Here is a 24,900-nt window from a genome sequence, read left to right as displayed (position 1 = left end):
TTTGATCCTCAAGAGTTTGAACTAGCTTGTGGGGATTCAGCTGAACACAAGAAACAAGCATTTCCCCAAAATCATGTCTTTAAATTTAAACCAGGATGCATCTAAAAATTTTGTAATTCTCCAAAAAAATTTTGAACTCCTTATTATGGCAGAAGTTGCAGTTTTATTCTTCTAACGAGATTGCCTTTTTACTGTGTGTGACAGTCTCGCTCAATTTGATAGCATTTCCGTGTATTTGTCTGTACATGTGTAATGTGATCACTTTTGAACACTGTGCACGCCTTTCCAATTTTTCAGGGAATGTTTGAGTTTCTGATGGCTAAGAACCTGTTTATTTGTGTTACGAATTACACCTGGTAGGACACGCACACAAGTGCTACGAATTACACCTGGTAGGACACGCACACAAGTGCTACGAATTATAGCTGGTAGGACACGCACACCAGTGCTGCGAATTATAGCTGGTAGGACACGCACACCAGTGCTGCGAATTATACCTGATAGGTCACGCACAGTTCGAATCTAGGCTGAGGCACAGAAACAAAGTCCACAACTGCAGAGTTCCCAAAAGACACTAAGTTTATTACGCTCGAGCGTGGTGCCCCCCTGCTAGCCAGGAGGGGACCCTGAATGCAGATTATACAAAGGTTATATACTTTTTAGCAAAGCATGTTGCCCTCGTGCATCGGAAACCTCAGCCAATAAACAAACCCTTGTCTTATCTACCACCTATCCCTGCTTGGTGCATTCCTCGTGCTATACCAGTATGTTAATTACACAGCATGGTCCTAAAGCCATGCATCAGTAACTTTTATTATCAGGATGGGAGGCCTCACATCAAGGCCAAGAGACAGGGAGTTAGAGACTGACAAAAACCAGATACTGGGAGTCAAGGCAGGCTGGAGACAAGGAGGAGGATTTTCACAGGGATTCAATATCTAAGGATTACTCCTCCTGGTGTATGATGTGCTGGCATTTAAACAATGGTGGGCCCCAAACCAAAATGGGGAGTCACATGTGCTAACTTTTCCTTAACAGTCCTCCCTTTTTTTTTTGTACGTCAGTAAGCTATATCAGGGCTGAGTAACCGCGCTGCAGGGTTAGCAACTGCCGACAGCACATACTGCAGCATTGTAGGCATACAAAAAATAACGCAAAAACAATAACAGTCAAAAAAAGTAAATACAAAATACGCCGTCCCCAAGTCCCCACATCCGGTAGTCATGAGGTGAGCCAGTCCCAGACCTCCTGGAATCCGGCTTTGGTAGTGTCGAGGCTGAGGTGGTGAAATAGGGCTGCCTGTTGCTTGAGGATGTGGATGTCAGTTTCCATCCTATGGTGCTGATTTACAAATACACAACAGCTTGAATTGACCAGAGCACAAACCCCGCCCTGATTTGCAAGGAGATAATCCAGGGTTAGGTGGTTTTGCAATGTAGTTTGGGATAGCTGGGTGACTTCAATTTGAAGGGCAGAGAGAGCATCTGCAGTAGCATTTGCCATTAGTTCCAAAGCAGCTGAAATGTTAACTATAGCTTTTTCCAGCTCGCTTACTCCCAACCATGGCAGAAACCAACGCACAAAGGAGCGAAAGCCTTTGGGCCGATAAGAAAGGGGGTTTAAAGGAATACTTCGTCGGTCCCTCCATACTAGATTGCGGATCTCTCCCCGGGTCAGGTTCTGGTGTACTGTCACGGCGGGTACTATAGCCCCTAAGGTACATGGACCACACCATCCTGCTGGGAGAACCTTATAGGCTGTGTGATTGCATAACCAATACCAGCCAGACCCCTCGGGGACTGGCCACGGGGTTCTGGAGTAGGTAGAGGGGCCTCCCGCACCAGAGCTGATTTGAGTGGTGTCCTTGCACCCTACAAAATTCCCTACAAAAACTGTATTTTCTATGCCCTTACATCGTGACACACATAAAGCATAATTACTCTGGGCCACCATATCAATAAACCATATTTGGATTGTAACATTCCAGTTAAATATAGTGTTTGCCCATAGCTTAGCTTGGAGTGTTCGATTAAGGGGGATAGGTACCCCTACCAACGGGACGCCCTGACTTAAATATGTGGGGGTACGAATACAAATCCAACACTGCGTTCGATTTGCACCCTGTTTGATAGCACGGGTTAAATTCAAGAAGCTATTGCCCTCCCATCCTTGTACTGGACTTGGGAATAGGGAGAGAACCCCTCCCAGGCAAACCATACCAATGTCGACATCCTCCCCTGTACTATACAAAAAACACTACCCCCAATGTAAGTCCAATAAACAGGAACACAAAAAGTCCTGGTGGGCTGTGAAGGTCCCAGTAGCTGGAAAGCTTAGTCCATGGGTTGGTCGTGGTGTTCATTCGTGAAGTGGCTCATCCAATGGCTTGTCAGGGTCAGGTGGGGTTCCCAGCGCCAACTTAACGTAGCTATGATGGATCCAGGAACCTTTACCTGCAAAGGAGTGGTGGCAGATGGTGGGAGTAATGTTCGTTGCTGTAAGGCGTTTTTGGTATTTATACTTGCCTACAAGCACAGTTCCAGCCTCTGGAATAAACCCACCCCACCACTTTACTTCACATTTCCAAGAATACATTCCGCAACTTTCTCCCTGCCAATGTGCAATGCTCCGTCTTTGCCATCAGGGCCAATTTTCAGTGTCTTTTGCAGTTAGGAACCTTTGGATTTTGGTGGTTTTAGCAGAGCAGGCGTTCCTTCTCTCTTGGAACAGGCATGGTTTTGCATTATACAGGGGAGAGGTTACTAGCACGTCACCCTGTAGTGCTTTGGTTTCTTTAGCAAATACTGAATGCAGGTTAGCTTTGTCAGTGGACAAGGGAGAGGTTACTAGCACTTCACCTTGTTTTTTTTTTTTTTTTTGCTGTTTAAAAGGAGGGAAGGAAAAAAAAAACCCAGAAGGAGGGACAGACTGATCAGTAGTCGAAGTGAAGTCACCTCGAGGTGGAGGGGTCTTTTTGCAGTAAGAAGCATGGGTCTAGGCAGTCAGTCCTTGGCACTTCACAGCGGTGTTGGTAGTTAGCAGGACTTAATAAGGGCCTTTTCAGCATGGGGCCAGAGTAGTATTTTGTCGAGGGACCTTTATGTAGACCCAGTCACCTGGTTTTAACAAATGGCAGGTTTGCTCAGGATTCTTGAAGCAGGACTTCTTTTACCTGTAAATACAGAGACCTAACACATTTCATTAATGTCTGGCAGTGTGTTGCAGATCTCACAGCTGTTTGGGCACATTTAAGCCCCCCTCTTTCTTGGCTGTTAGCCAAATCCTAGCTGTGAGTAGTGTCCTTGGGCAGGCCAGTGTCTTATCTTTGGACCGAGCCTGCCAAGCCTGCCAGCTACAGTGTTGAATTAGCTTGTCCTTCGTTTTATTTTTTTTTCCCCTTCTTGGCTTTTATTAACCTGCAAAGGAAACTTTTACTTTTTACTTATACATTTTTGTTTAAAAAGGAACACATGTACATTGCCCATTATACAGCACTTTAGTCTTATTGTATAATGTATGCCACATATACCCTTCTAGGAAAATGACTTTATTACAGAGCTTTGGAGCAACAAGCCAGGACAAGCACACCCACTTTTGAGGAGTCCACTTGGTACAACTTCTGGTGTCCAATAGCTTTTTTCCCTCCCCAGCCCTTTGGCTAGAAATGTGAGGTAGCCAGAAGGATCTCATGTATAATATGGGGAGTGGGTTAACCTTTGATGTCCTTGCTTCCAAAGACTGTTGGTGTGCAAATTTTAACAACAATTTTTTTAATTAAAAGATCTGGCCAATTAATTTTTTTTTTTTTTTTTTTTACTTAAGCAAATGTATTAAACTTTAGTATATCACATTTTTTGATATTATCCAAACACTTTGTATTGCAAGTTGAATAAAACAAGTATCTGCATTTTGATTTAACCCTTCTATTTAGTTTTAAACTAAACTGTCCTATGAAAAATTAAACACAGCAATTCTGGCCACAAGACAAACACCACAAGACAGGACATAGAACACAGAACAGAATTTCTATTGTGCCAGTAAATTCATGAGATGTTGAATTGCTTTTTAGCTGGCATCAGTTTTCTCTGAGTTTCTGAAAGACAAAAATAAAACACAGATCTACCCCTTTTGGGCAGTCAGTCAGTCATTGCTTAAAATATTTTCTTTTTATACAAATACCCTTGTTAATTGCAGGCAAAACAGAGGAATTACCCATATTTTCTTGTATTTGTTTTATAGTGTTACGAATTACACCTGGTAGGACACGCACACAAATGCTGCGAATTATACCTGATAGGACACGCACACCAGTGCTGCGAATTATACCTGATAGGTCACGCACAGTTCGAATCTAGGCTGAGGCACAGAAACAAAGTCCACAACTGCAGAGTTCCCAAAAGACACTAAGTTTATTACGCTCGAGCGTGGTGCCCCCCTGCTAGCCAGGAGGGGACCCTGAATGCAGATTATACAAAGGTTATATACTTTTTAGCAAAGCATGTTGCCCTCGTGCATCGGAAACCTCAGCCAATAAACAAACCCTTGTCTTATCTACCACCTATCCCTGCTTGGTGCATTCCTCGTGCTATACCAGTATGTTAATTACACAGCATGGTCCTAAAGCCATGCATCAGTAACTTTTATTATCAGGATGGGAGGCCTCACATCAAGGCCAAGAGACAGGGAGTTAGAGACTGACAAAACCAGATACTGGGAGTCAAGGCAGGCTGGAGACAAGGAGGAGGATTTTCACAGGGATTCAATATCTAAGGATTACTCCTCCTGGTGTATGATGTGCTGGCATTTAAACAATGGTGGGCCCCAAACCAAAATGGAGTCACATGTGCTAACTTTTCCTTAACATTTGGGAGAAAATTGGAAAACAGAAAGAGAAAATGCAGAGGAGAGAGAGGTGGATGGACACATGGAGCCCTTGCCAGCTGTGTAGCACAACTGCAGATTCAGGCAACTCTGCAATTGACGATAGACTCAAGAACTGGTTGATGGCAGCCATTAACCCCTTCCCCTATAACAGTGCCCCTATCTAATTTGTGTGTCCTACCAACAGAATTTAACATTTGGCACCCTGAATAGCTTCTAGATCAATAATGGGGTGAGGAAGAGGGGGACATGCACATCTCCCCTCCTCCCCCTTCGCCATGCTGGGGCAAAGAACTGGGAGTGCACAGACTCTGGTGGGGGAAATAGTTTGGGGGAAGGAGGCACACAGCTCCTGGCCTAGAGAAGAATAGAGTGCAGAAAGAGCCCTTGACATGAGGGGAGGGAAAGAATGGGGAATTGGGGCACAGACACATACAGCTCCTGCCATTGAAGGGGGAGACTGGGGGACTCTGATGTAGACGGATGTGGGAATGGGGCATACCGAGCACCTGCCACAGCATAATTTAGTATCCCATCGCTCTTGGACCAAGATGATCCTCAAAGGCACTTTAATACTTCTGAGGATCTGGGCCTGGTTCCGTTGTACTCTGCTCAATGGGTTACACTTACATCATTGTCTCTGTGTGTGAGAATGTATTTGTGTGTGTGTTTGTCTCTATGTATGCATGCAAATCTATGCAAGTGTGTACCCTGTTGTGTATTGCCTCTGTGTATGTATGTGGGTCAAGTTATTCATGGGTGCGTTTGTATAAATCTAGATAGTTGTGTGTTGTGTGTGTGTAAGACAATGTGTGTTTAAATCTGTGTGTATACTGGTGTGTCTTTTGCTTTTGTGTGTGCACACACATGGGCAGGTGTCTTTTGCTGTGTGTGTTTATCTCTGAATGTCATAGAGTGCGTAGCTCTATGGGTGTGTACGTGCATAGCTTTGTGTAGGTGTGTTTTTGCTTCTATATCTATGCTTGTGTTTCCTCCTGTGTGTGTGTTTCTCGGTGTTATCCAGCATGTTCCTCTGGGTACATTCCATTTGCAGTTATTTCTCCCCCACTTAAAGTTCATCTGTGTTAATTTCACATTCATTATTTACCCTTCACTTTCACCAGGATTTAAAATCTTTCAGCCCCAGAATGGTAGAAGCAGGGTCAGTTTTGACATCTCACAGCCGATGGATTTGTGCACTGTATAAAGTCACCTTTGTAAATAGGTTGTTCACCCTCTTAGAAATAAGATTAGCAAAAATAGAAAGGGAAAAAAATTGATCTTTTGCATCTTCGTTTCTAATTGGATCAAGGGTCTCTGCAGTGCGGGAGGCGGGCAGCACGGGTAGGGTGGGGTGGGTGTGGGTGTGTGAGATCAAGGAAGGATCACGGGAGGGAGGGAGGTGGGTGGCTTGGGGAGCACAGGCCAGGTTGCAGGGGAGTGGATGTAAATCATCGGAGGTGAATGGCAGGGTGTGCACAACATGGGGAGGGGGGTAGGGTTACCAGGTGTCCAGTGTTCGACCAGAAAATCTGGTCTGACAGTGTCCAGTCTGAAACACAAATCAGACACCAAAAGTCCGGTTGCCACCTGCAGGGGCACCGGAACAGCTGGGGCCAAGGAGACGGGCTGGTGGGCAGGAGGCGCTGCAAGGGGATCATGGCACAGAGCCGGCAGCCATGCCCCCTCCATTGCTTCCCCCAGCACGTGCCCATGACAGAGTCTCCCTTGCCACCAGGCCACATCCTCCAGCGGAAGCAGCATCAGCAACGGGCAGCAAGAGCTGCGGTGATAGGCAGTGAGAGCGCACCCAGAGCAGTGTGGGCTCTGCCACTCCTCCCGTTCCCACTGCTGCTCCTGCCCTGCCCCACCCCACCCTGGGCAGGAACCCTCCAGCTCCCGTCTTGCACAGGTGAGTGGCCGGGGTAGGACGCGTTCCCCACCCTCCGCCTATCAGCAAGCTCCTGCCCAGCGCCAGGGGCGGACCACAGGGAAGGAGGTTCCCGCTCAGCCCCAGCGGGAGGATCCCTGCTTCCGAAGGCGGAGGGGCTCCGCTGGCCCCCTGGTGTGGGGAGAGGGCTGCAAGTAGCATTTCACTTCGCTGCCAACCCCCTCCCACACCCCGCGCACACAGCCCAGAACCAACATGTCCCCAGCCAGCCCCTCAGCTGCTGGCTCTGAGGCTCACTCCCCTTCTCGAGCGTGGACCCTGCCACCTCCCCGCAGGACCTAGAGTCAGCTCCCCTCGCAGGAGAAACACAGAGACCACAATCTGACCCTGGATCCCAACACCCTGGAATTACTATATGCTGCATCCTTGCCTCCAGTGTGTATATGTGTGTTTGGGGGGGGGGGTGTCATTGTGTCAGTATTAGAGCTTATTTAAAGGTCTTTAACTTTTTTAGGAACCTTTTTTTTGGAGAGGGGGGGTGCGCTGGAGGTTTAGCTCAGTAGAGTCAGTATCTCTCCTTCTCCCTACATTTTTTCCTTAGTGATGTGTTTTAAAGAGGGTCCTAAATACCCACTGCCTGTTTGTGGTTATTACAGGACTTGCGTAGTTGAGCCGTGGAACTTTTTCTGTGTATAGCACAGAGATCTCTGTAGAGAGGAGTGTTTCACCTAATCTAAATGTGATTCTGGTGAAGGTAAGGCTAGGGTGCTGTCTCTTTGGACAGAGGAGAGGGCAAGAATTAACTTTTCAGCCAAAATGAAAATGCAGCAAGCAAAAGTCCATGTTTTGCTTTCATTGTATAGAGGAGAGAGGGAGAATCATAGCAGGTTTCTGTTGCTGAAATGCATTTTCTTTTTTTATATTTCATGTTGATACACAGTACCTTGTGTAGTAACTATCAGTATCCCTGCTGTTCTCTGTTGAAGGGTTATTATGGCAGCAGTCTTTTCCCTCTTCTTTTCTATAGCATCTCTGGTTCAGTGCAGTGTTAGGGATATAGGTAATGGTACCTACTGCAGGAGTAATGAGCAACTCCTTGACACTTCCCAGAGCACCCTGACAAATATGAATATAAGTATTGTAGCAAATTTTCAAACACCCCCTTTTCCTCAGAACATGTGATACAGGTTAAGATTGAAAGAGGGGGTAGGAAACATGCCATTTTCTGCAATAATTCCTGCTTTGGGATTTCGGTGTTTTTGTTTTGATTGGAGGGGAGAGGAGTGAGTTTGGGGGAGAGCCTTGGGGAGGGGGCGGAGCAGGGGACAGGGCCTCAAGGAAGAGGGCGGAGCAGGGGTGTCCTGTTTTCAGAAATCGGAAAGTCAGCAACCCTAGGTGAGCAGCACAGGCTGGGGTAGGGTCATATTTCCAATATGCCAATATTTCAAGTGGCTAAAGTTGGATGGGTGCTGCCTCCAGGGGAAAGGAGGCCTGGGGATGTGAGGGGCTAGGTGCTGCCTGGGGGGTGGGAGGCCTCTGGGGGGGTCAGGTGCTGCCCCCAGGGTGGGTGGCTGACGGGGTGGCGGGGGGAGTTGCAGAGCAAGCCTGTTCCATGCTCGCGCTACAGTGGCAACTCCTGTCCTGCGGGGATGGCTGGGCTAGGCTCCCCGGTCCAGGTGTTGTGCTCTGTCTCCTGGTGTACAGAGTCACAGCGATGTCCAGGTATGGCCTGGCTGTGTCCCCACTCGACGGGGCCAGGCTAAATACAAGCATTGCTTCTGTGACACTGCACCCCATATTCATCATGGGGGGACGATTATGATCATTATGACATAATTATAATGCAATTTGTACAAGATGAATCTTGTGAGGTGTCATTGGAAAAGTTATGATTTGCTGAATATTATTATCCTATGTGTCCTATATTGACAGGTTTCAGAGTAACAGCCGTGTTAGTCTGTATTCGCAAAAAGAAAAGGAGTACTTGTGGCACCTTAGAGACTAACCAATTTATTAGAGCATAAGCTTTCGTGAGCTACAGCTCACTTCCTCAGATGCATCTGAGGAAGTGAGCTGTAGCTCACGAAAGCTTATGCTCTAATAAATTGGTTAGTCTCTAAGGTGCCACAAGTACTCCTTTTCTTTTTGTGTCCTATATTATTATCCTATGTGAATATTATTATCCTATCCTATCCTATTACCATTTTTGTGTCTAAAGTTATGGATATTGACTATGTATCTGTATTTCAAATGTAGTTACACCTGGGTGACACTCACTGGGGAAGATGCTTCCAGTCTAGATAGTTGGGAAGGGCCTATTCAGGGTAATGGGCCATTAGGAAAAACAACAGGCCTTAGGAGAAGTTTATTTCCCACCTGGTGAGCCTTCCTGAGAATGCTCCAGACAACCTGTAAGTAATGGCTGCTATGACTCTGCAAGGGTATGTGACCAGGCCACATGACTCTGACCTCCATTTGGGTACCTGTATTTTTCCACAAACTGGTCTGAGACCCAAGTTTGAAACAAAGGGTTCCCGCTATATGGAAAATCTATATAAGACAGGGAGTGACATCATCTATTGTTCTTCACTCCCCCACAACTCAACACCTGAGAGAAGCTCTGGAAGAAAAGGACTTGGAGTGGGGTTCCGGAGCCCAAGCTGCAAAGCAAGCTCAGCTTGTGCCTTGACAACCTGCAAGCCTGCTTGTGTCATCAGTCATGGTGAGAAATAGCTAATTCATATCCAGTCTTTCTAGTATCTTAGGATCAGTTTGCATTTTTGTTTATTTACTAGGTAATCTGCTTTGATCTTTTGCTATCCCTTATAATCACTCAGTCTATCTTTTTGTAGTTAATAAACTTGTTTTATGTTTTAATCTAAACCAATGAGCCTTTAACTAAATGTCTGGGGAAAAATTTCAACTTGGTTAACACAAGTTTGTTGCATATTCCTCTCCACATCCTCTCCAGGTAATAAATTCATACTGGTCGGAGTTTTGACCAGGGCACAGCAGTACAGCTCTGGCGTCCTAAGTTGGGAAGCTGAGGGTACCTTGGCTGTAGCCTCTCTATTGTTTGGTCAGCCTGCATGTAACTGCAGCTGGGTGTGTCCCTGCCTGTGCAAACGCTGGTAAGAGTGTAAGTCTGGGAGTGGTCTACAGTTTATCACAGCAGCACAGTGTGAGAGGGAGCCCAGGCTGGTAGGTCAGAGGGTTCAGTGGAACCCCACTTCCAGGTGGCACCACAGGGGGAACCAGTCACAACTTCAACCCCATGCACCAGGAGTCAGGGCACAATGCCTGGAGCAGGGAACCGAGCCCAGCCAGCCCCAGGACAGGAGCTGCTTCAACTGGGACATGGGGCTTGGCATCAAAGCAGGACAGTCCCACAAAACCCAAGACTATTGGGAGGTTTGTAGGGCTGCCACCTCTGAGATGCAAAAACATGGGACAACCGCAATGGTCCTGAGACTGTCACACTGGACAGCTGGCAGCACGTACCAGGCTCCCAGACCGACTTCCCAGGACAGCTACGAAGGGATGATCCTGGAGAAACATGGATATTGGCAACCCTAGCAGGGCATGGAATTAAAAAGAGATCCCTGAAGTGGGCGAGGTGGGCAGTGTGGAGACCCCAGGCTCGGCTATAGAGGGCTGGTAAATGGGGGGAGGTGTGGGGACCAACGCCAGAACTGTGTGTGAGTGTGTGTGAATGTAGGGGTTGTGTGTGGAAGGGGGGGGAGGAATACAGGAGCTGTGGGGGGAGGGAGCGATCGGCTGAGTACGTTTGTGCAGAGCAATACAGGGGTAGTGGCGGTGGTGGTGTGCAGTACAGGAGCCCTCTGTGTGCAGAGCAATGCAGGGGTTGTGGGGAGTGCAGTTCAAGAGCTGGGTGTGTGCAGAGCAATGCAAGGGCTCTGGGCGGAGGGTGCAGAACAGAGACTGGGGGTGTGTGTGCAGTGCAGGAACTGTGTGTGCAGAGTAATGCCGGGGCTGTGCGTGTGGGGGGGTGTAGTGCAGGAGCTATGTGAGTGCAGATGAATGTAGGGGCTGTGGGGGGTGCAGGAGCTGGGTGTGTGTTTGTGCAGATCAATGCGGGTCTGTGGGCGGTGCAGTGTAAAAACTGTGTGTGTGCAGATCAATGCGGGTCTGTGGGGGGGTGCAGGAGCTGTGTGTGTGTGTGCAGAGCAATGCGGGGCTGTGTGTCTGGGGGGTGCAGAGCAATGCGGGGCTGTGTGTCTGGGGGGTGTCGCGATGCAGGGGCTGTGTGTCTGGGGGGTGTCGCGGTGCAGGGGCTGTGTGTCTGGGGGGTGCAGAGCAATGCGGGGCTGTGTGTCTGGGGGGTGTCGCGGTGCAGGGGCTGTGTGTCTGGGGGGTGTCGCAATGCGGGGCTGTGTGTCTGGGGGGTGCAGAGCGATGCGGGGCTGTGTGTCTGGGGGGTGTCGCGGTGCAGGGGCTGTGTGTCTGGGGGGTGTCGCGGTGCAGGGGCTGTGTGTCTGGGGGGTGTCGCGGTGCAGGGGCTGTGTGTCTGGGGGGTGCAGAGCAATGCGGGGCTGTGTGTCTGGGGGGTGCAGAGCAATGCGGGGCTGTGTGTCTGGGGGGTGTCGCGGTGCAGGGGCTGTGTGTCTGGGGGGTGTCGCGATGCGGGGCTGTGTGTCTGGGGGGTGCAGAGCAATGCGGGGCTGTGTGTCTGGGGGGTGTCGCGATGCGGGGCTCTGTGTCTGGGGGGTGTCGCGGTGCAGGGGCTGTGTGTCTGGGGGGTGTCGCGGTGCAGGGGCTGTGTGTCTGGGGGGTGCAGAGCGATGCAGGGCTGTGTGTCTGGGGGGTGTCGCGGTGCAGGGGCTGTGTGTCTGGGGGGTGTCGCGATGCAGGGGCTGTGTGTCTGGGGGGTGCAGAGCGATGCAGGGCTGTGTGTCTGGGGGGTGCAGAGCAATGCGGGGCTGTGTGTCTGGGGGGTGTCGCGATGCGGGGCTGTGTGTCTGGGGGGTGCAGAGCAATGCGGGGCTGTGTGTCTGGGGGGTGTCGCGATGCGGGGCTGTGTGTCTGGGGGGTGCAGAGCAATGCGGGGCTGTGTGTCTGGGGGGTGTCGCGATGCAGGGGCTGTGTGTCTGGGGGGTGCAGAGCAATGCGGGGCTGTGTGTCTGGGGGGTGTCGCGATGCAGGGGCTGTGTGTCTGGGGGGTGTCGCGGTGCAGGGGCTGTGTGTCTGGGGGGTGCAGAGCAATGCGGGGCTGTGTGTCTGGGGGGTGTCGCGGTGCAGGGGCTGTGTGTCTGGGGGGTGTCGCGATGCAGGGGCTGTGTGTCTGGGGGGTGCAGAGCAATGCGGGGCTGTGTGTCTGGGGGGTGTCGCGATGCGGGGCTGTGTGTCTGGGGGGTGCAGAGCAATGCGGGGCTGTGTGTCTGGGGGGTGTCGCGATGCGGGGCTGTGTGTCTGGGGGGTGCAGAGCAATGCGGGGCTGTGTGTCTGGGGGGTGTCGCGATGCGGGGCTGTGTGTCTGGGGGGTGCAGAGCAATGCGGGGCTGTGTGTCTGGGGGGTGTCGCGATGCGGGGCTGTGTGTCTGGGGGGTGCAGAGCAATGCGGGGGCTGTGTGTCTGGGGGGTGCAGAGCGATGCAGGGGCTGTGTGTCTGGGGGGTGTCGCGATGCGGGGCTCTGTGTCTGGGGGGTGCAGAGCAATGCGGGGCTGTGTGTCTGGGGGGTGTCGCGATGCGGGGCTGTGTGTCTGGGGGGTGCAGAGCGATGCAGGGGCTGTGTGTCTGGGGGATGCAGAGCGATGCGGGGCTGTGTGTCTGGGGGGTGCAGAGCGATGCGGGGCTGTGTGTCTGGGGGGTGCAGAGCGATGCGGGGCTGTGTGTCTGGGGGGTGTCGCGATGCGGGGCTGTGTGTCTGGGGGGTGGAGAGCAATGCGGGGCTGTGTGTCTGGGGGGTGTCGCGATGCGGGGCTCTGTGTCTGGGGGGTGTCGCGGTGCAGGGGCTGTGTGTCTGGGGGGTGCAGAGCAATGCGGGGCTGTGTGTCTGGGGGGTGTCGCGGTGCAGGGGCTGTGTGTCTGGGGGGTGTCGCGATGCAGGGGCTGTGTGTCTGGGGGGTGCAGAGCAATGCGGGGCTGTGTGTCTGGGGGGTGTCGCGATGCGGGGCTGTGTGTCTGGGGGGTGCAGAGCAATGCGGGGCTGTGTGTCTGGGGGGTGTCGCGATGCAGGGGCTGTGTGTCTGGGGGGTGTCGCGATGCAGGGGCTGTGTGTCTGGGGGGTGCAGAGCAATGCGGGGCTGTGTGTCTGGGGGGTGCAGAGCAATGCGGGGCTGTGTGTCTGGGGGGTGTCGCGATGCGGGGCTGTGTGTCTGGGGGGTGCAGAGCAATGCGGGGCTGTGTGTCTGGGGGGTGTCGCGATGCGGGGCTGTGTGTCTGGGGGGTGTCGCGATGCGGGGCTGTGTGTCTGGGGGGTGCAGAGCAATGCGGGGCTGTGTGTCTGGGGGGTGTCGCGATGCGGGGCTGTGTGTCTGGGGGGTGCAGAGCAATGCGGGGCTGTGTGTCTGGGGGGTGTCGCGATGCGGGGCTGTGTGTCTGGGGGGTGCAGAGCAATGCGGGGCTGTGTGTCTGGGGGGTGTCGCGATGCGGGGCTGTGTGTCTGGGGGGTGCAGAGCAATGCGGGGCTGTGTGTCTGGGGGGTGTCGCGATGCGGGGCTGTGTGTCTGGGGGGTGCAGAGCGATGCGGGGCTGTGTGTCTGGGGGGTGTCGCGATGCGGGGCTGTGTGTCTGGGGGGTGGAGAGCAATGCGGGGCTGTGTGTCTGGGGGGTGCAGAGCAATGCGGGGCTGTGTGTCTGGGGGGTGTCGCGATGCGGGGCTCTGTGTCTGGGGGGTGTCGCGATGCAGGGGCTGTGTGTCTGGGGGGTGCAGAGCAATGCGGGGCTGTGTGTCTGGGGGGTGTCGCGATGCAGGGGCTGTGTGTCTGGGGGGTGTCGCGGTGCAGGGGCTGTGTGTCTGGGGGGTGCAGAGCAATGCGGGGCTGTGTGTCTGGGGGGTGTCGCGGTGCAGGGGCTGTGTGTCTGGGGGGTGTCGCGATGCAGGGGCTGTGTGTCTGGGGGGTGTCGCGATGCAGGGGCTGTGTGTCTGGGGGGTGCAGAGCAATGCGGGGCTGTGTGTCTGGGGGGTGTCGCGATGCGGGGCTGTGTGTCTGGGGGGTGCAGAGCAATGCGGGGCTGTGTGTCTGGGGGGTGTCGCGATGCGGGGCTGTGTGTCTGGGGGGTGCAGAGCAATGCGGGGCTGTGTGTCTGGGGGGTGTCGCGATGCGGGGCTGTGTGTCTGGGGGGTGCAGAGCAATGCGGGGCTGTGTGTCTGGGGGGTGTCGCGATGCGGGGCTGTGTGTCTGGGGGGTGCAGAGCGATGCAGGGGCTGTGTGTCTGGGGGGTGCAGAGCGATGCGGGGCTGTGTGTCTGGGGGGTGCAGAGCGATGCGGGGCTGTGTGTCTGGGGGGTGCAGAGCGATGCGGGGCTGTGTGTCTGGGGGGTGTCGCGATGCGGGGCTGTGTGTCTGGGGGGTGGAGAGCAATGCGGGGCTGTGTGTCTGGGGGGTGCAGAGCAATGCGGGGCTGTGTGTCTGGGGGGTGTCGCGATGCGGGGCTGTGTGTCTGGGGGGTGCAGAGCGATGCAGGGGCTGTGTGTCTGGGGGGTGTCGCGGTGCAGGGGCTGTGTGTCTGGGGGGTGCAGAGCGATGCGGGGCTGTGTGTCTGGGGGGTGCAGAGCGATGCGGGGCTGTGTGTCTGGGGGGTGTCGCGATGCGGGGCTGTGTGTCTGGGGGGTGTCGCGATGCGGGGCTGTGTGTCTGGGGGGTGCAGAGCGATGCAGGGGCTGTGTGTCTGGGGGGTGTCGCGGTGCAGGGGCTGTGTGTCTGGGGGGTGCAGAGCGATGCGGGGCTGTGTGTCTGGGGGGTGCAGAGCGATGCGGGGCTGTGTGTCTGGGGGGTGCAGAGCGATGCGGGGCTGTGTGTCTGGGGGGTGTCGCGATGCGGGGCTCTGTGTCTGGGGGGTGCAGAGCAATGCGGGGCTGTGTGTCTGGGGGGTGTCGCGATGCGGGGCTCTGTGTCTGGGGGGTGTGGCAAGGGCGTGGTTGCGGGCGCGGGGGAGGGAGAGCCAGCGGGCTGTGCAGCATTCCCCCGCCGACCCTGTAGATGTCCCTGCTCGGCCCGCAGCCCAGCCCGGAGCGCGCCGAGGCGCCGAGGCGCAGGGAGGGGCGGAGCTCAGCTCAGCTCGCAATCATGGCTGAGGAGGGAGCCGGAGGAAGCCGCCAGGCCTTGCAAACCCTGCAGGTACCGGGGGGGCTGCTGCCTGGCTGAGTGGCCACGGCCGGGGGCGCGAACTCTGCGTCTGCCGGCTGCTGCGGGCTGTGAGACACACACACAGCAAGGCACAGACACTCCGATCGCCCCGTACGCACACAGATATGCACACACATACAGACACACAAAGCAGTGTGCACACACGAGCAAAGCACAGACACACACCGATGCACGTGCACTGATCCCTGCGTGCACACACACACAATGAAACACGACACACATTCTGATCCCTGCACAAAAACACACACACACCCCGTCACTCATCCCTGCGCACACACTGATCCCTGCTCGCACACGATGCACCCACACAATGACACACACACTGATTCCTGCACAAACACAGAGAGGTGCACACACACAAATCCTTTTGTTACATGCACAGACACACACACGGAGCCTTGCCCTATATCTCCCTTACAGTGCCTTCTGCTTTTGCAATCCCTGTGTGTGAATTAACCTCTTCCCTTTGTCATGTGTTTTTCCCTGCACTCTCTCTCTCAGCATCTGGGTGGGTTTAGCCATTTTCCTTTTGCTCTTTAAAGTCCCCAGCCCAAGATGGGTGCAAATAACAGGCCTGTAATGGGAAACAGCCTGTAAAATGCCCTGGGATGTAACATTTGTACACTGCCTTTATCAACTGTGTATTGGGTTTGTAATTAAAATCATTAGCAGATGGAGGGGGGAGGAATCTGACTGTGTTAGGGTCACTGAGATTTGCGGCTTTAAGAGGCCATCTGGGGCACTAGACTTGGGTCCCATTTCCACTTCCACCATTGAGCTTGGGGAGGTCACTTCCCCCTCTGTGCCTCACTTTCCCTGTTTATAAAATGGGGAGATGGTCATTCCTTTGCCTGTTTAGACAGGGGAGCTTTTCAGAGCAGGGTCTGTCTCCCACTGTGTCTGTGCAGCGCCCGGCACAATAGGGGGCCTCTGTCAGGGTCTGTGCAGCGCCTGGCACAATGGGGGCCCTGATCTCGGTCGGGGTCTGTGCAGCGCCCGGCACAATGGGGGCCCTGATCTCGGTCGGGGTCTGTGCAGCGCCCGGCACAATGGGGGCCCTGATCTCGGTCGGGGTCTGTGCAGCGCCCGGCACAATGGGGGCCCTGATCTCGGTCGGGGTCTGTGCAGCGCCCGGCACAATGCGGGCCCTGATCTCGGTCGGGGTCTGTGCAGCGCCCGGCACAGTGGGGGCCCTGATCTCGGTCGGGGTCTGTGCAGCGCCCGGCACAATGCGGGCCCTGATCTCGGTCGGGGTCTGTGCAGCGCCCTGCACAGTGGGGGCCCTGATCTCGGTCGGGGTCTGTGCAGCGCCCTGCACAGTGGGGGCCCTGATCTCGGTCGGGGTCTGTGCAGCGCCCTGCACAGTGGGGGCCCTGATCTCGGTCGGGGTCTGTGCAGCGCCCTGCACAGTGGGGGGCCCTGATCTCGGTCGGGGTCTGTGCAGCGCCCTGCACAGTGGGGGCCCTGATCTCGGTCGGGGTCTGTGCAGTGCCCGGCACAATGTGCGCTCTGACGTTGGACAAGAGCTACCATAAGACATATTATTAATAATAACCGTGGTGAAAGCCATGAGAGGCTGCACAGGTGATACGTCAGGTGATAGGGCTCATATCTACAGATTGATCCTCTGGGCACTTAGAATGATACCCAAGTGTGATCATGGCCTCGCTGTGCTGGTACCGCACAGACCTCTAATAAGATCGGAATCCTGTTGTGCCAGGTGCTGCCAAGACCCTGACTGAAGTGAGGGCCCATTGTGCCGGATGCTGCACAGACCCACAGTGAGACAGTGCCTCCCTGAAGAGCTTGTCATCTAAAAATTGATGAGATCAGAACAGCGTATTGGATTGGGAAGCCCAGTTCCCAGGAATTAGCTCTCTGGAGCTGGGACAGCCATTTTGTTCTGTGTTTGTACAGGTTTCAGAAGCTTATGCTCAAATAAATTGGTTAGTCTCTAAGGTGCCACAAGTCCTCCTTTTTTCTTTTTTGTGTTTGTACAGCATCTAGCACAAAGGAGCCCTGGGCCATGACTGGGCTCCTAGGCGCTATGGTAATACATATAATAATGGGAACTGATTTCCAGATTCCTTAGCCAGCTTTGAAAATCCCAACCTAGGCATGGAGAGATTCAGTTACAGGGATTTGCAAATGAGGCCAAAGGAGTTAGGAGCTCAGTTGGCTTTCAGTGTCATTTGGGGGCCTCATTCCTTTAGGCTCCTTTGAAATTCCTAGCCTACTGACTTACCCAAGGTTACAGGCATAGTCTCCGGTAAAACTGGGCTTTGAACGCAGGTTTCTTGAGTGCTAGTCCAGTGCCTTAACTGCCAGGCTACATGCCCCCTTAGGCAGCTGCTGCTAGGGTGTAGTTTACTGATGTGCTCCTTCCCACCCCTGCCTCTCTCATCCACCTGTCCCTCATCCTCACAGGAATTGGTCGATGGCCTGTACTATTTCCGGGATCACTACTTTGAAAGCCACAGCATGGAGGATGCTGGGAGAAAGCAGCAGGACGTGGTGGAGGAAATGGAGAAAACACTACAGCAGATGGGCGAGATAGATGGTAACCGGGTATAAGAGGGAAATGCAAGCCCTCCCCTAGAGGGGAAAACCTGGTATCCCATTCCCCACCCCCATGAGCCAGCCAGACCTAGGGCCCCCTGGGGCTGGATTGGAGCTGGCACTCCCTAGAAGGGAAAGGCCTCATGCCACATTCCTCACTCCCTGACCCAGCCAGCCCAATGCCCTGGGGCCGGAGGGGATTTGAGCCACAGGCTATGCCCTCCCTTTGCGGCTCTATCTCTCCAGGCTGTTCCCAGGGCCGGGCTCAGGCGTTGATGCTGAAGGGGAAGGCTCTGAACATTACACCTGACTACAATCCCGAGGCTGAGGAGCTGCTGGCCAAGGCTGTGAAGCTGGACCCGGAGCTGGTGGAGGCCTGGAACCAGCTGGGCGAGGCCTACTGGAAAAAGGGTGACATCACAGCAGCCCACACCTGCTTCTCTGGGGCCCTGGGGCATGTGAGTTCCACCTCCAGGCATACCGGTGGGCTGGGGTGGCCAATACCAGGGATAGAAAGGGGAGAGACCCAGCTGCCCATTGGAGGGCTGGGTAGCTGGGGCCAAGGGGCCGATCTGGGGGGAGAGGTGGGGACTGGGCTGAGGGACTGATCCTGGGAAGGGGAGACAGGGCTGGTTGGGCCGAAGGGCCGATTGAGGGGTGCGGAGGGAAGGAGAGACAAGGCTGGCTGATCTGAAGGCAGAGGACGGGAGGCGAGAAGCCGGGCTGAGTCGCTGACCCTGGCTCCGTGTCTCCTCCACAGCGGAAGAACAAGGTCTCGCTGCAGAATCTGTCGATGGTGCTGCGGCAGCTGCGAGCCGAGAGCACAGAGCAGCACGCCCAGAATGTCATGGACAGTGTCCGGCAGGCCAAGCTGGCTGTCCAGATGGATATGCGGGATGGCCGCTCGTGGTGTGAGTGACAGCCCCTTTCCTGCCCCCAGGCACCGCTCCTGTTAACTCCCTGCTTCAAGGGACACTGGGACCCAACATTGTACCAGTTGGGAAGGGCTCAGGCTTCTCAGTATGCTCTGCAACTTCCTGCCCTTCACCTGACTCTGTGGGGAGGATAATGTACCCCAGCAATATCCCTACATTCAATCCTCCATTTTCAGCTATGTCTCACCATCCCTCCATTCAACCCACCATCCTCAGCTATATCCATCCCTCCATCCATTCAACCTCCATCCTCAGTGTCCCGCCATCCCTCCATCCTTAGCTGTAGCCATCCATTCCCCTCAGCTATATGCCTCAGTCTGTCCATCCTCAGCTATAACCATCTCTCCACCCATCCTCAGCTGTAGTCATCCATTTAATCCTCTATTCACAGCTATATGCCTCCAACCAGCCAGCTGTTCATCTTCTTTGATGTCCGTGTGTTCTCCGTGCTAACCTCTGTGTCTCTCTGCCGCAGACATCTTGGGAAATGCCTACCTCTCGCTGTTTTTCAACACCGGCCAGAACCCCAGTATCTCCCAGCAGGCCCTAAGTGCCTATGCCCAGGCGGTAGGTACTGCCCTGTCTTCTGCTGGTTGCAAGGGAGCCCTGTGCTGCAGGGAGCAGGGCAGAAGGCTCAGCAGGGGGCGCTCTGATGTTGATTTCCTCTCCACACTAGGAAAAGGTGGATCCTACAGCATCCTGTAACCCGGACCTGCACCTCAACAGAGCTACGGTGAGAAGGTGGGAGGGAGGGGAGTGGAAGGTGTGACTGAAAGGTGTCAGGGGCTCAGGAGGGGCACTCTCCCCTGGGAGGCAGTGCCAGCATCAGTGTCCCAGTGTGGTTTTAGGGGGCTCTGTGTCCCTGTGCCTGCTGCCCCCTGCTGGAAGAAATGAGCCCTGCTCCAGTGTGTGTGCGTCACTGCTACTTTCTGGCTAACCACTAGACCCCACTCTCCTCCCAGAGCCAGGAATTGAACCCAGGAATCCTGATTCCCTGCGCACGCTGCTCTAACCCAGTAGGGGCTTCTCCCTACTCCCCTCACACTTTGAGCCAGGAATGGAAACCAGGAGTGCTTGCTCCCAGCCCCCTCACTCTAACCCACTAGACCCCCTCAGGCCTGCAACAGAACCCAGGAGTCCTGGTGCCAAGCCCCACTGCTGTAACAGTAGCACTATGCTGTGTTTCACTTGGGATAGCTGCATAAATATGAGGAGAATTACACGGAGGCCCTGGAGGGGTTTTCCCATGCTGCGGCCCTTGATCCAACCTGGCCCGAACCCCAGCAGCGCCACCAGCAGCTTCTGGATTTCCTGGAGCGACTCACCAGTCTCCTGGAGAACAAGGTAGAGCATCTCCCCTGCTCCCTGCCCTTCCCTGGCTGGCCTACAGGGAGACATGTCTCAGTCAGTGACCCTGCTCTCCTTCCTCCCCCTGCAGGGCAAAGTGAAGGTTAAGAAGCTGCAGAGCATGTTGGGAAGCCTGCGCCCATCCCAGCTGGGCCCCTGTGGGGATGGGCGGTACCAGGGGTCCTCAGGCCAGAAGGTGGCACTGGAGCATCGGCTTCTGAGTGCCCTACAGCCAGGTGTGAACACGGGGGCCGTAGTGCTGGGAAGGGTGATCTTCAGCCTCACCACGGATGAGAAGGTGCCCTTGTGAGTACCATCTTCCCATCCCTCCAACTTCAGTGCTTTCTGTTGATGTTGCCTATTCTCCTGCTACACATCTGTCAGTCCTGAGCTCTGTCCATTCTGAGCTCTGTCCATCTGTGTGTCCTGAACTCCATCCATCCGTTTCCTCAGTTCCGTACACCCATCCAGCCATTCTCATAGCCATCCATGTGGCTTTCCATCTATGCATCCTCAGCACCATCCATCCATCCCCTCACCTCCTGTCCCATCACCTTACTCACACTCTCGCCTGGTTTTCTGGCAGCACATTCGGCCTGGCTGACTCCAAGGGCCCCTGTTTTGCTGTCACTGTTTATAACATGGTCCAGAGCTGGGGTGTGCTCATCGGCGACTCAGTGGCCATCCCTGAGCCGCATCTCCGGCATCACCACGTCCAGCACCAGGGCAAGGTGAGTGTGGCTCGGTCCTCCCTGCCCCTGGCTTAGTGCTGGTGGGATTCCTAGCCCTGGCCCTGTGGGTGGAGGGATATGGGAAGACACCAGAGATAGCAGGTTGATATAGGACTGTAGCTCTTCGTCAGTTTAAAGATTAATCCCCACCCTTTCCTCATGCCCCTCCCTCCACCTGTTGTATCTTCCCACCCCCACTGTGGTGGCGGAAGGCATGAATGAACTCGAGACTTCCTGTCTGCTACGTGCATCACTTCCTATGTGAGCTGTTAGACCTCAGTTACAGGGCCACAGACGCCAGATGGGGCCTTTGTCACAGTACGATGGGGGCGATGTGTCTTTCCCAGCCCCCTTGTTATGGGGTAGAGGAAATGACTTTGAATTGGGGGAGGGGGGTTGCAATTCCCTACCCCAATAATCACTCCCATGTCCAGGGAAGCAGAAGCCCACTAACTGCCCAGCAAGGAAAGAGTTAATTTTCACACCGTTGCTGGGAGACTGGGCACCTCCTCCCTCACTAGAACACATCTCAGTCTTCTGCAGGAAGGTGGGAGGACGACACACTGGCTCTTCAGGTTTTTTACAGCTGCCTAGGGAATTTGGGCTCTTGACACTTGTTAAATTTGGGCACCCAGATCCCTTAGGCAGGTTTAAAAACCTCAGCACATGAAATGAAAATCACCATCAGTAGGAGTTAACAGTGGAATTTGCCCTGCCTCATAGATGGGTGGGGAATTTTTCAACCCATAATGTGCAAACAGTCATCAGTAGGATTCAGAGTTAACCACCCTTCTGACTGACTTCTCTGTCTTCACGGTACCCCCAGAGCTTCTCCTTCCCTGGGATCCGTCTGGATACCCCACTCCTGCTGGTGGTGAACGGCAAGATGCAGGGACCTGGCAACCAGGCGGCAGCTACTGTGGCATACCGAGCACAGAGCGAATGATGCTGTGGGGAGGGAATGTGCAAAGATAGCTCCTTGCCCTCCATGCTGCTGCTGGAGGGGTCGGACTTGTCCTGTTTTCTGCTGCCCCCTAGTGGGTCCCATAAGTATAATGGCTTTGAGAGGCTTGTGGGGCAGCAGGGGATTTACAACTGGGTATGGAGGCAAAGGATGGGGACTGAGTGATTTCTCCCCCTCCCCCCAAAAGAGGGACAGAGGTCCCTCTTTTTCCACTCTCTCTCCACTCAACATTGTCCAATCTCCCATAGCAATGAGCTCTACCCAGGCTCTGCCCCTGGTACCCCAATAAATCACTCCAATGAGCTGATCCCAGGTGTGAAGAAATTGCACTGGGACTAGGAGACCTCTACCAAGGCCACCAATGGCTCTTCCATCTGCACCTGTGCCCTGCCTTTTCTCCTTTTCCACACTCCCCCTTCCTGTTTCCTTCCCATGGGCTGGAATCACTGGCCCTGACCCCCCTTGGTTTGTCTGGCTTATGACATGGGGACGTTCAAAGGTTATTAAGGGGTGTTGTAGCTGCCTAGTCCCTATAGGTTTGGGGGTCGGACTTCCTTAGGGCCCTTTCACAGTGGGTGTGGCCCAGGGCCCTGCTCTGTGTGTGTGTGTGTACAGAGCGGTGGTATATTTCTTTTGGAAGGTTCTTTTTGTTTTATCATATGTTTAAAGGTTGTTGTTTTTCTTTTGTAATAAATAAATAATGAATAAAATCTGTTATCGATGAGGTCCATGGTCGGTGAGTGGTGTCAGTCGGTCCCTCCCCCTACACAATCACCTGTCTGTCTGTCTCTTTAACTACTGTTCGATGGTCACAATGTGTCGAGTATTTCTCTCAGGAAGGCAAATGGAGATGCAGCCCTGGTCAGCTCTGACTCTGAGCAGCTGATCAGTCCCCCGGGACTAAGGCAGCCCCACAGTGCAGAGGGAAAACTACTCAGATAGCAGAGGTGACTCGGGCAGATCCATTGAGAGTTTACACAGTGAGTAGGCACCAGCAGCTGGCCCGTGTCAGTCGACTCAGGCTTCTGGGGCTCAGGCTGCGGAGCTGTTTCACTGCTGTGTAGATGTCAGGGCTCTAGGACCCTGCGAAGTTGGAGGTTCCCAGCTATCTAGTTGCTGTGTAGACATACACTTATCCTCCAAATCCCACTCAGCTGCTGCCTAACCTGGTGCGTTCCTAAATTGCGGTTAGTGGGCCAGCGTCAGCCCCCTCAGCCCTGACCCCTGGCTCAGTCTAAGCCCTGGAGGAGGAGGGGACGCTTCTGCATACTCCAGAGCAGCGGTTCTCAACCTTTTTTCATTGGCGGGCTCCTAAAAAGTTTTGAATGGCGATGCAGACTTCTTTGGAAATTTTGAGTGGCAGCATGGAGCCATTGGAAATCTACGTCTCTACATGTAGCTGGATTCTGGTCAGTCCGTTTTCAGTCTGAGTCTTTCGCAGACCCTGGAGCACCGGTTGAGAACCACTGCTCTAGAGCTCTGTGGTTGGAGCACTTACCTGGGATGGAGGAGACCCCAGTTGAGATCCTTATTATAGGGTCCTGCCTGGTGGGAGGACACATTCTGATCCAGGTCTTTTCTAAGCCTCATATGGGTGTCAGATAACCAAACAGCCACGAGCTGGTGGGACTGACTGTGGGCCAGTGGTCAGGGCACCTAGCCGGGAGGGGGAAAGTCAGGCTCAAGTCTCTGAGCCAAGGACAGCATCATACGAAGTGGAACAACAGAGACCAAGGGCCAGCCCCACTGCACGTCCCAGTGCCCCTGCACGGTAGGATACCTGCGGACAAATATCCTGGAAGTTCCCCCTTATTGGGCTGGCCCCAGGGATCCACCCAGCTCCACAGGGCCAGGCTTCCCCATCTTGGCCTGGGGGCACCAGTGATCCCTGTCTCTCTCTGGGGTTCCCCGGCTGGGCCAAACTCCTGGGGGACGCTTGTTCCATCCCTGCAGGGCGCAGTGTCCTCAGGCCGGATCTGCAGCAACACCAAACAGCCTTTTCAACCCAAGGGGACCCTTTATCAGTCCTCTGGCTGCAGGCTGCCAGGCTTTGGGTTGGTAGGAGGGAGGCAGACTTGGGTTACAGTTCCTGTTGGTGAGAGCTGGGGCCTGTCCATGCCCTGCTCCCCCACGCCCCATTCTGCTGTCTTTGGCCCTCAGTCCCCAGCACGCAAGTTACCTGGGTGAGCCCAGCTCTCATTGACAGAGTTACCTCCCCCCCCCCCCCGCCATGTCTTTGTCCTCCAGATACAGCCACCAACACGTTCAGCTGGCTCTGCAGCTAGGGGTTTGTCTTCGGTCCCTGAGGTTCCCCGCATCTCTCTAGGGTCTTCCATCCTAACGTGCAATCCAGAAGGTCCTAGTGGCTCTGTGAATACCTGGCCTGGTCTGTCGTGGCCTAGGGAGAGATCCGATTCCTTCCCCCAGGGGGCAAGGGCCGCCAAGGGGATCAGCCCAGAGCCGTACGGATGGTTCATAAAACGATTTAGGGAAATTCACAGGTTCATCCTAGGTCCCACAGAGGGGTCCCAGTTGTGATAGGTGCCTGCGACCCTTTGAAGGGTCAGACTTTGGCCCCACCCCTCCCTCGGCATTTCCCTTTGGTTAGTTTTGGTGGCTCCAGGCTGTAGTTACCCGTCTATCCCTATGCATGGTCTGTGGAGCCTGGGCACCTACCTAGGGGCTCTGGATTGCATGGGGCAGCAGGAACCTAAACGTTACACTGGGTGTAAGTTCCCTGTGTGGATCTAGCCCCTTATGTCTTCGGACGTGGGAGGGAGCCTGGTAACTAGAGGGGTGGAGCATGCATAAATGACAACGGGTGCATGGGAACTTTTCAAGTGACTTCCCCCCCTGCTCCTCTCCATGGGCTGTCAGGTGCAGAGTTCATCCCCCCTGGAGCTCCCATTCATTTCTGCACTAGGTCTGTTCTACCGTGCCTGAGTGTGGAGCGTGGTCCTAGGACAGGGGTCTCTCATCCCAACCGCCTTGTGTTGGACCGTGATGAACTAGACCCCCTTTCAGTAGTGACATCCGCCTGCTCTGTGCAGTGGGGTCCATGTGTAATGAGTGGGCTTGTTCCCAGCATTGCATGGGTCCATGTGAACCTGAGACTGAATAGCTCTGCTCATTGCCAGAGACCAAGAGCTGAATGGACCCTGGAGACACAGCTCCCTTTTCCGCCTGGGACTCCCAGTCCTGACCACAGCCCCAACCCCTCTCCCAGGACTTGGATCTCCCCTCAGCTCTCTCAGCAAATCAG

General features: G+C 54.4%; 1 protein-coding gene and 1 long non-coding RNA gene across 3 annotated transcripts; one reads left to right on the top strand and one right to left on the bottom strand.

The window, feature by feature from the left end:
• Positions 1–558: 558 nt before the first annotated feature.
• Positions 559–4,858, bottom strand: LOC140896624 (uncharacterized). Its single transcript, XR_012154600.2, has 2 exons — positions 4,327–4,858; positions 559–3,172 (listed from the first exon to the last, which is right to left on the bottom strand). It is a non-coding gene; the product is annotated as an uncharacterized LOC140896624 (long non-coding RNA).
• A 4,048-nt stretch (positions 4,859–8,906) lies between these two features.
• TTC5 (tetratricopeptide repeat domain 5) lies at positions 8,907–22,362 on the top strand. 2 transcript variants are annotated; one of them, XM_073308537.1, is made up of 10 exons: positions 8,907–9,494; positions 17,530–17,662; positions 17,908–18,119; positions 18,422–18,572; positions 19,072–19,163; positions 19,273–19,329; positions 19,794–19,940; positions 20,035–20,249; positions 20,530–20,674; positions 21,501–22,362. In XM_073308537.1, exons 1-10 carry the CDS (start codon positions 9,492–9,494, stop codon positions 21,618–21,620), a joined length of 1,275 nt encoding a protein of 424 aa, XP_073164638.1. In that variant the 5' UTR covers positions 8,907–9,491; the 3' UTR covers positions 21,621–22,362. The 2 variants fall into 2 exon arrangements, with proteins under 2 accessions (XP_073164638.1, XP_073164637.1); XM_073308536.1 differs by lacking the exon at positions 8,907–9,494 and adding an exon at positions 14,934–15,072.
• The last annotated feature ends 2,538 nt before the right edge of the window (positions 22,363–24,900 follow it).

The sequence above is a fragment of the Lepidochelys kempii genome, chromosome 13, assembly GCF_965140285.1.
Source record: "Lepidochelys kempii isolate rLepKem1 chromosome 13, rLepKem1.hap1, whole genome shotgun sequence".
Lineage (NCBI taxonomy): Eukaryota > Metazoa > Chordata > Testudines > Cheloniidae > Lepidochelys > Lepidochelys kempii.
The sequence above is the reverse complement of the archived record's forward strand: the minus strand, read 5'-3'. Positions and strand labels throughout refer to the sequence as shown.

What these genes read in the sequence shown, in the direction of transcription:
- TTC5 (XM_073308536.1), top strand. Translation starts at nt 14,935, where the DNA reads ATGTCCCTGCTCGGCCCGCAGCCCAGCCCGGAGCGCGCCGAGGCGCCG. An exon ending in AGGCCTTGCAAACCCTGCAG is followed by an intron (nt 15,073 to 17,529) that starts GTACCGGGGGGG and finishes TCATCCTCACAG; the next exon opens with GAATTGGTCGATGGCCTGTA. An exon ending in ACGTCCAGCACCAGGGCAAG is followed by an intron (nt 20,675 to 21,500) that starts GTGAGTGTGGCT and finishes CGGTACCCCCAG; the next exon opens with AGCTTCTCCTTCCCTGGGAT.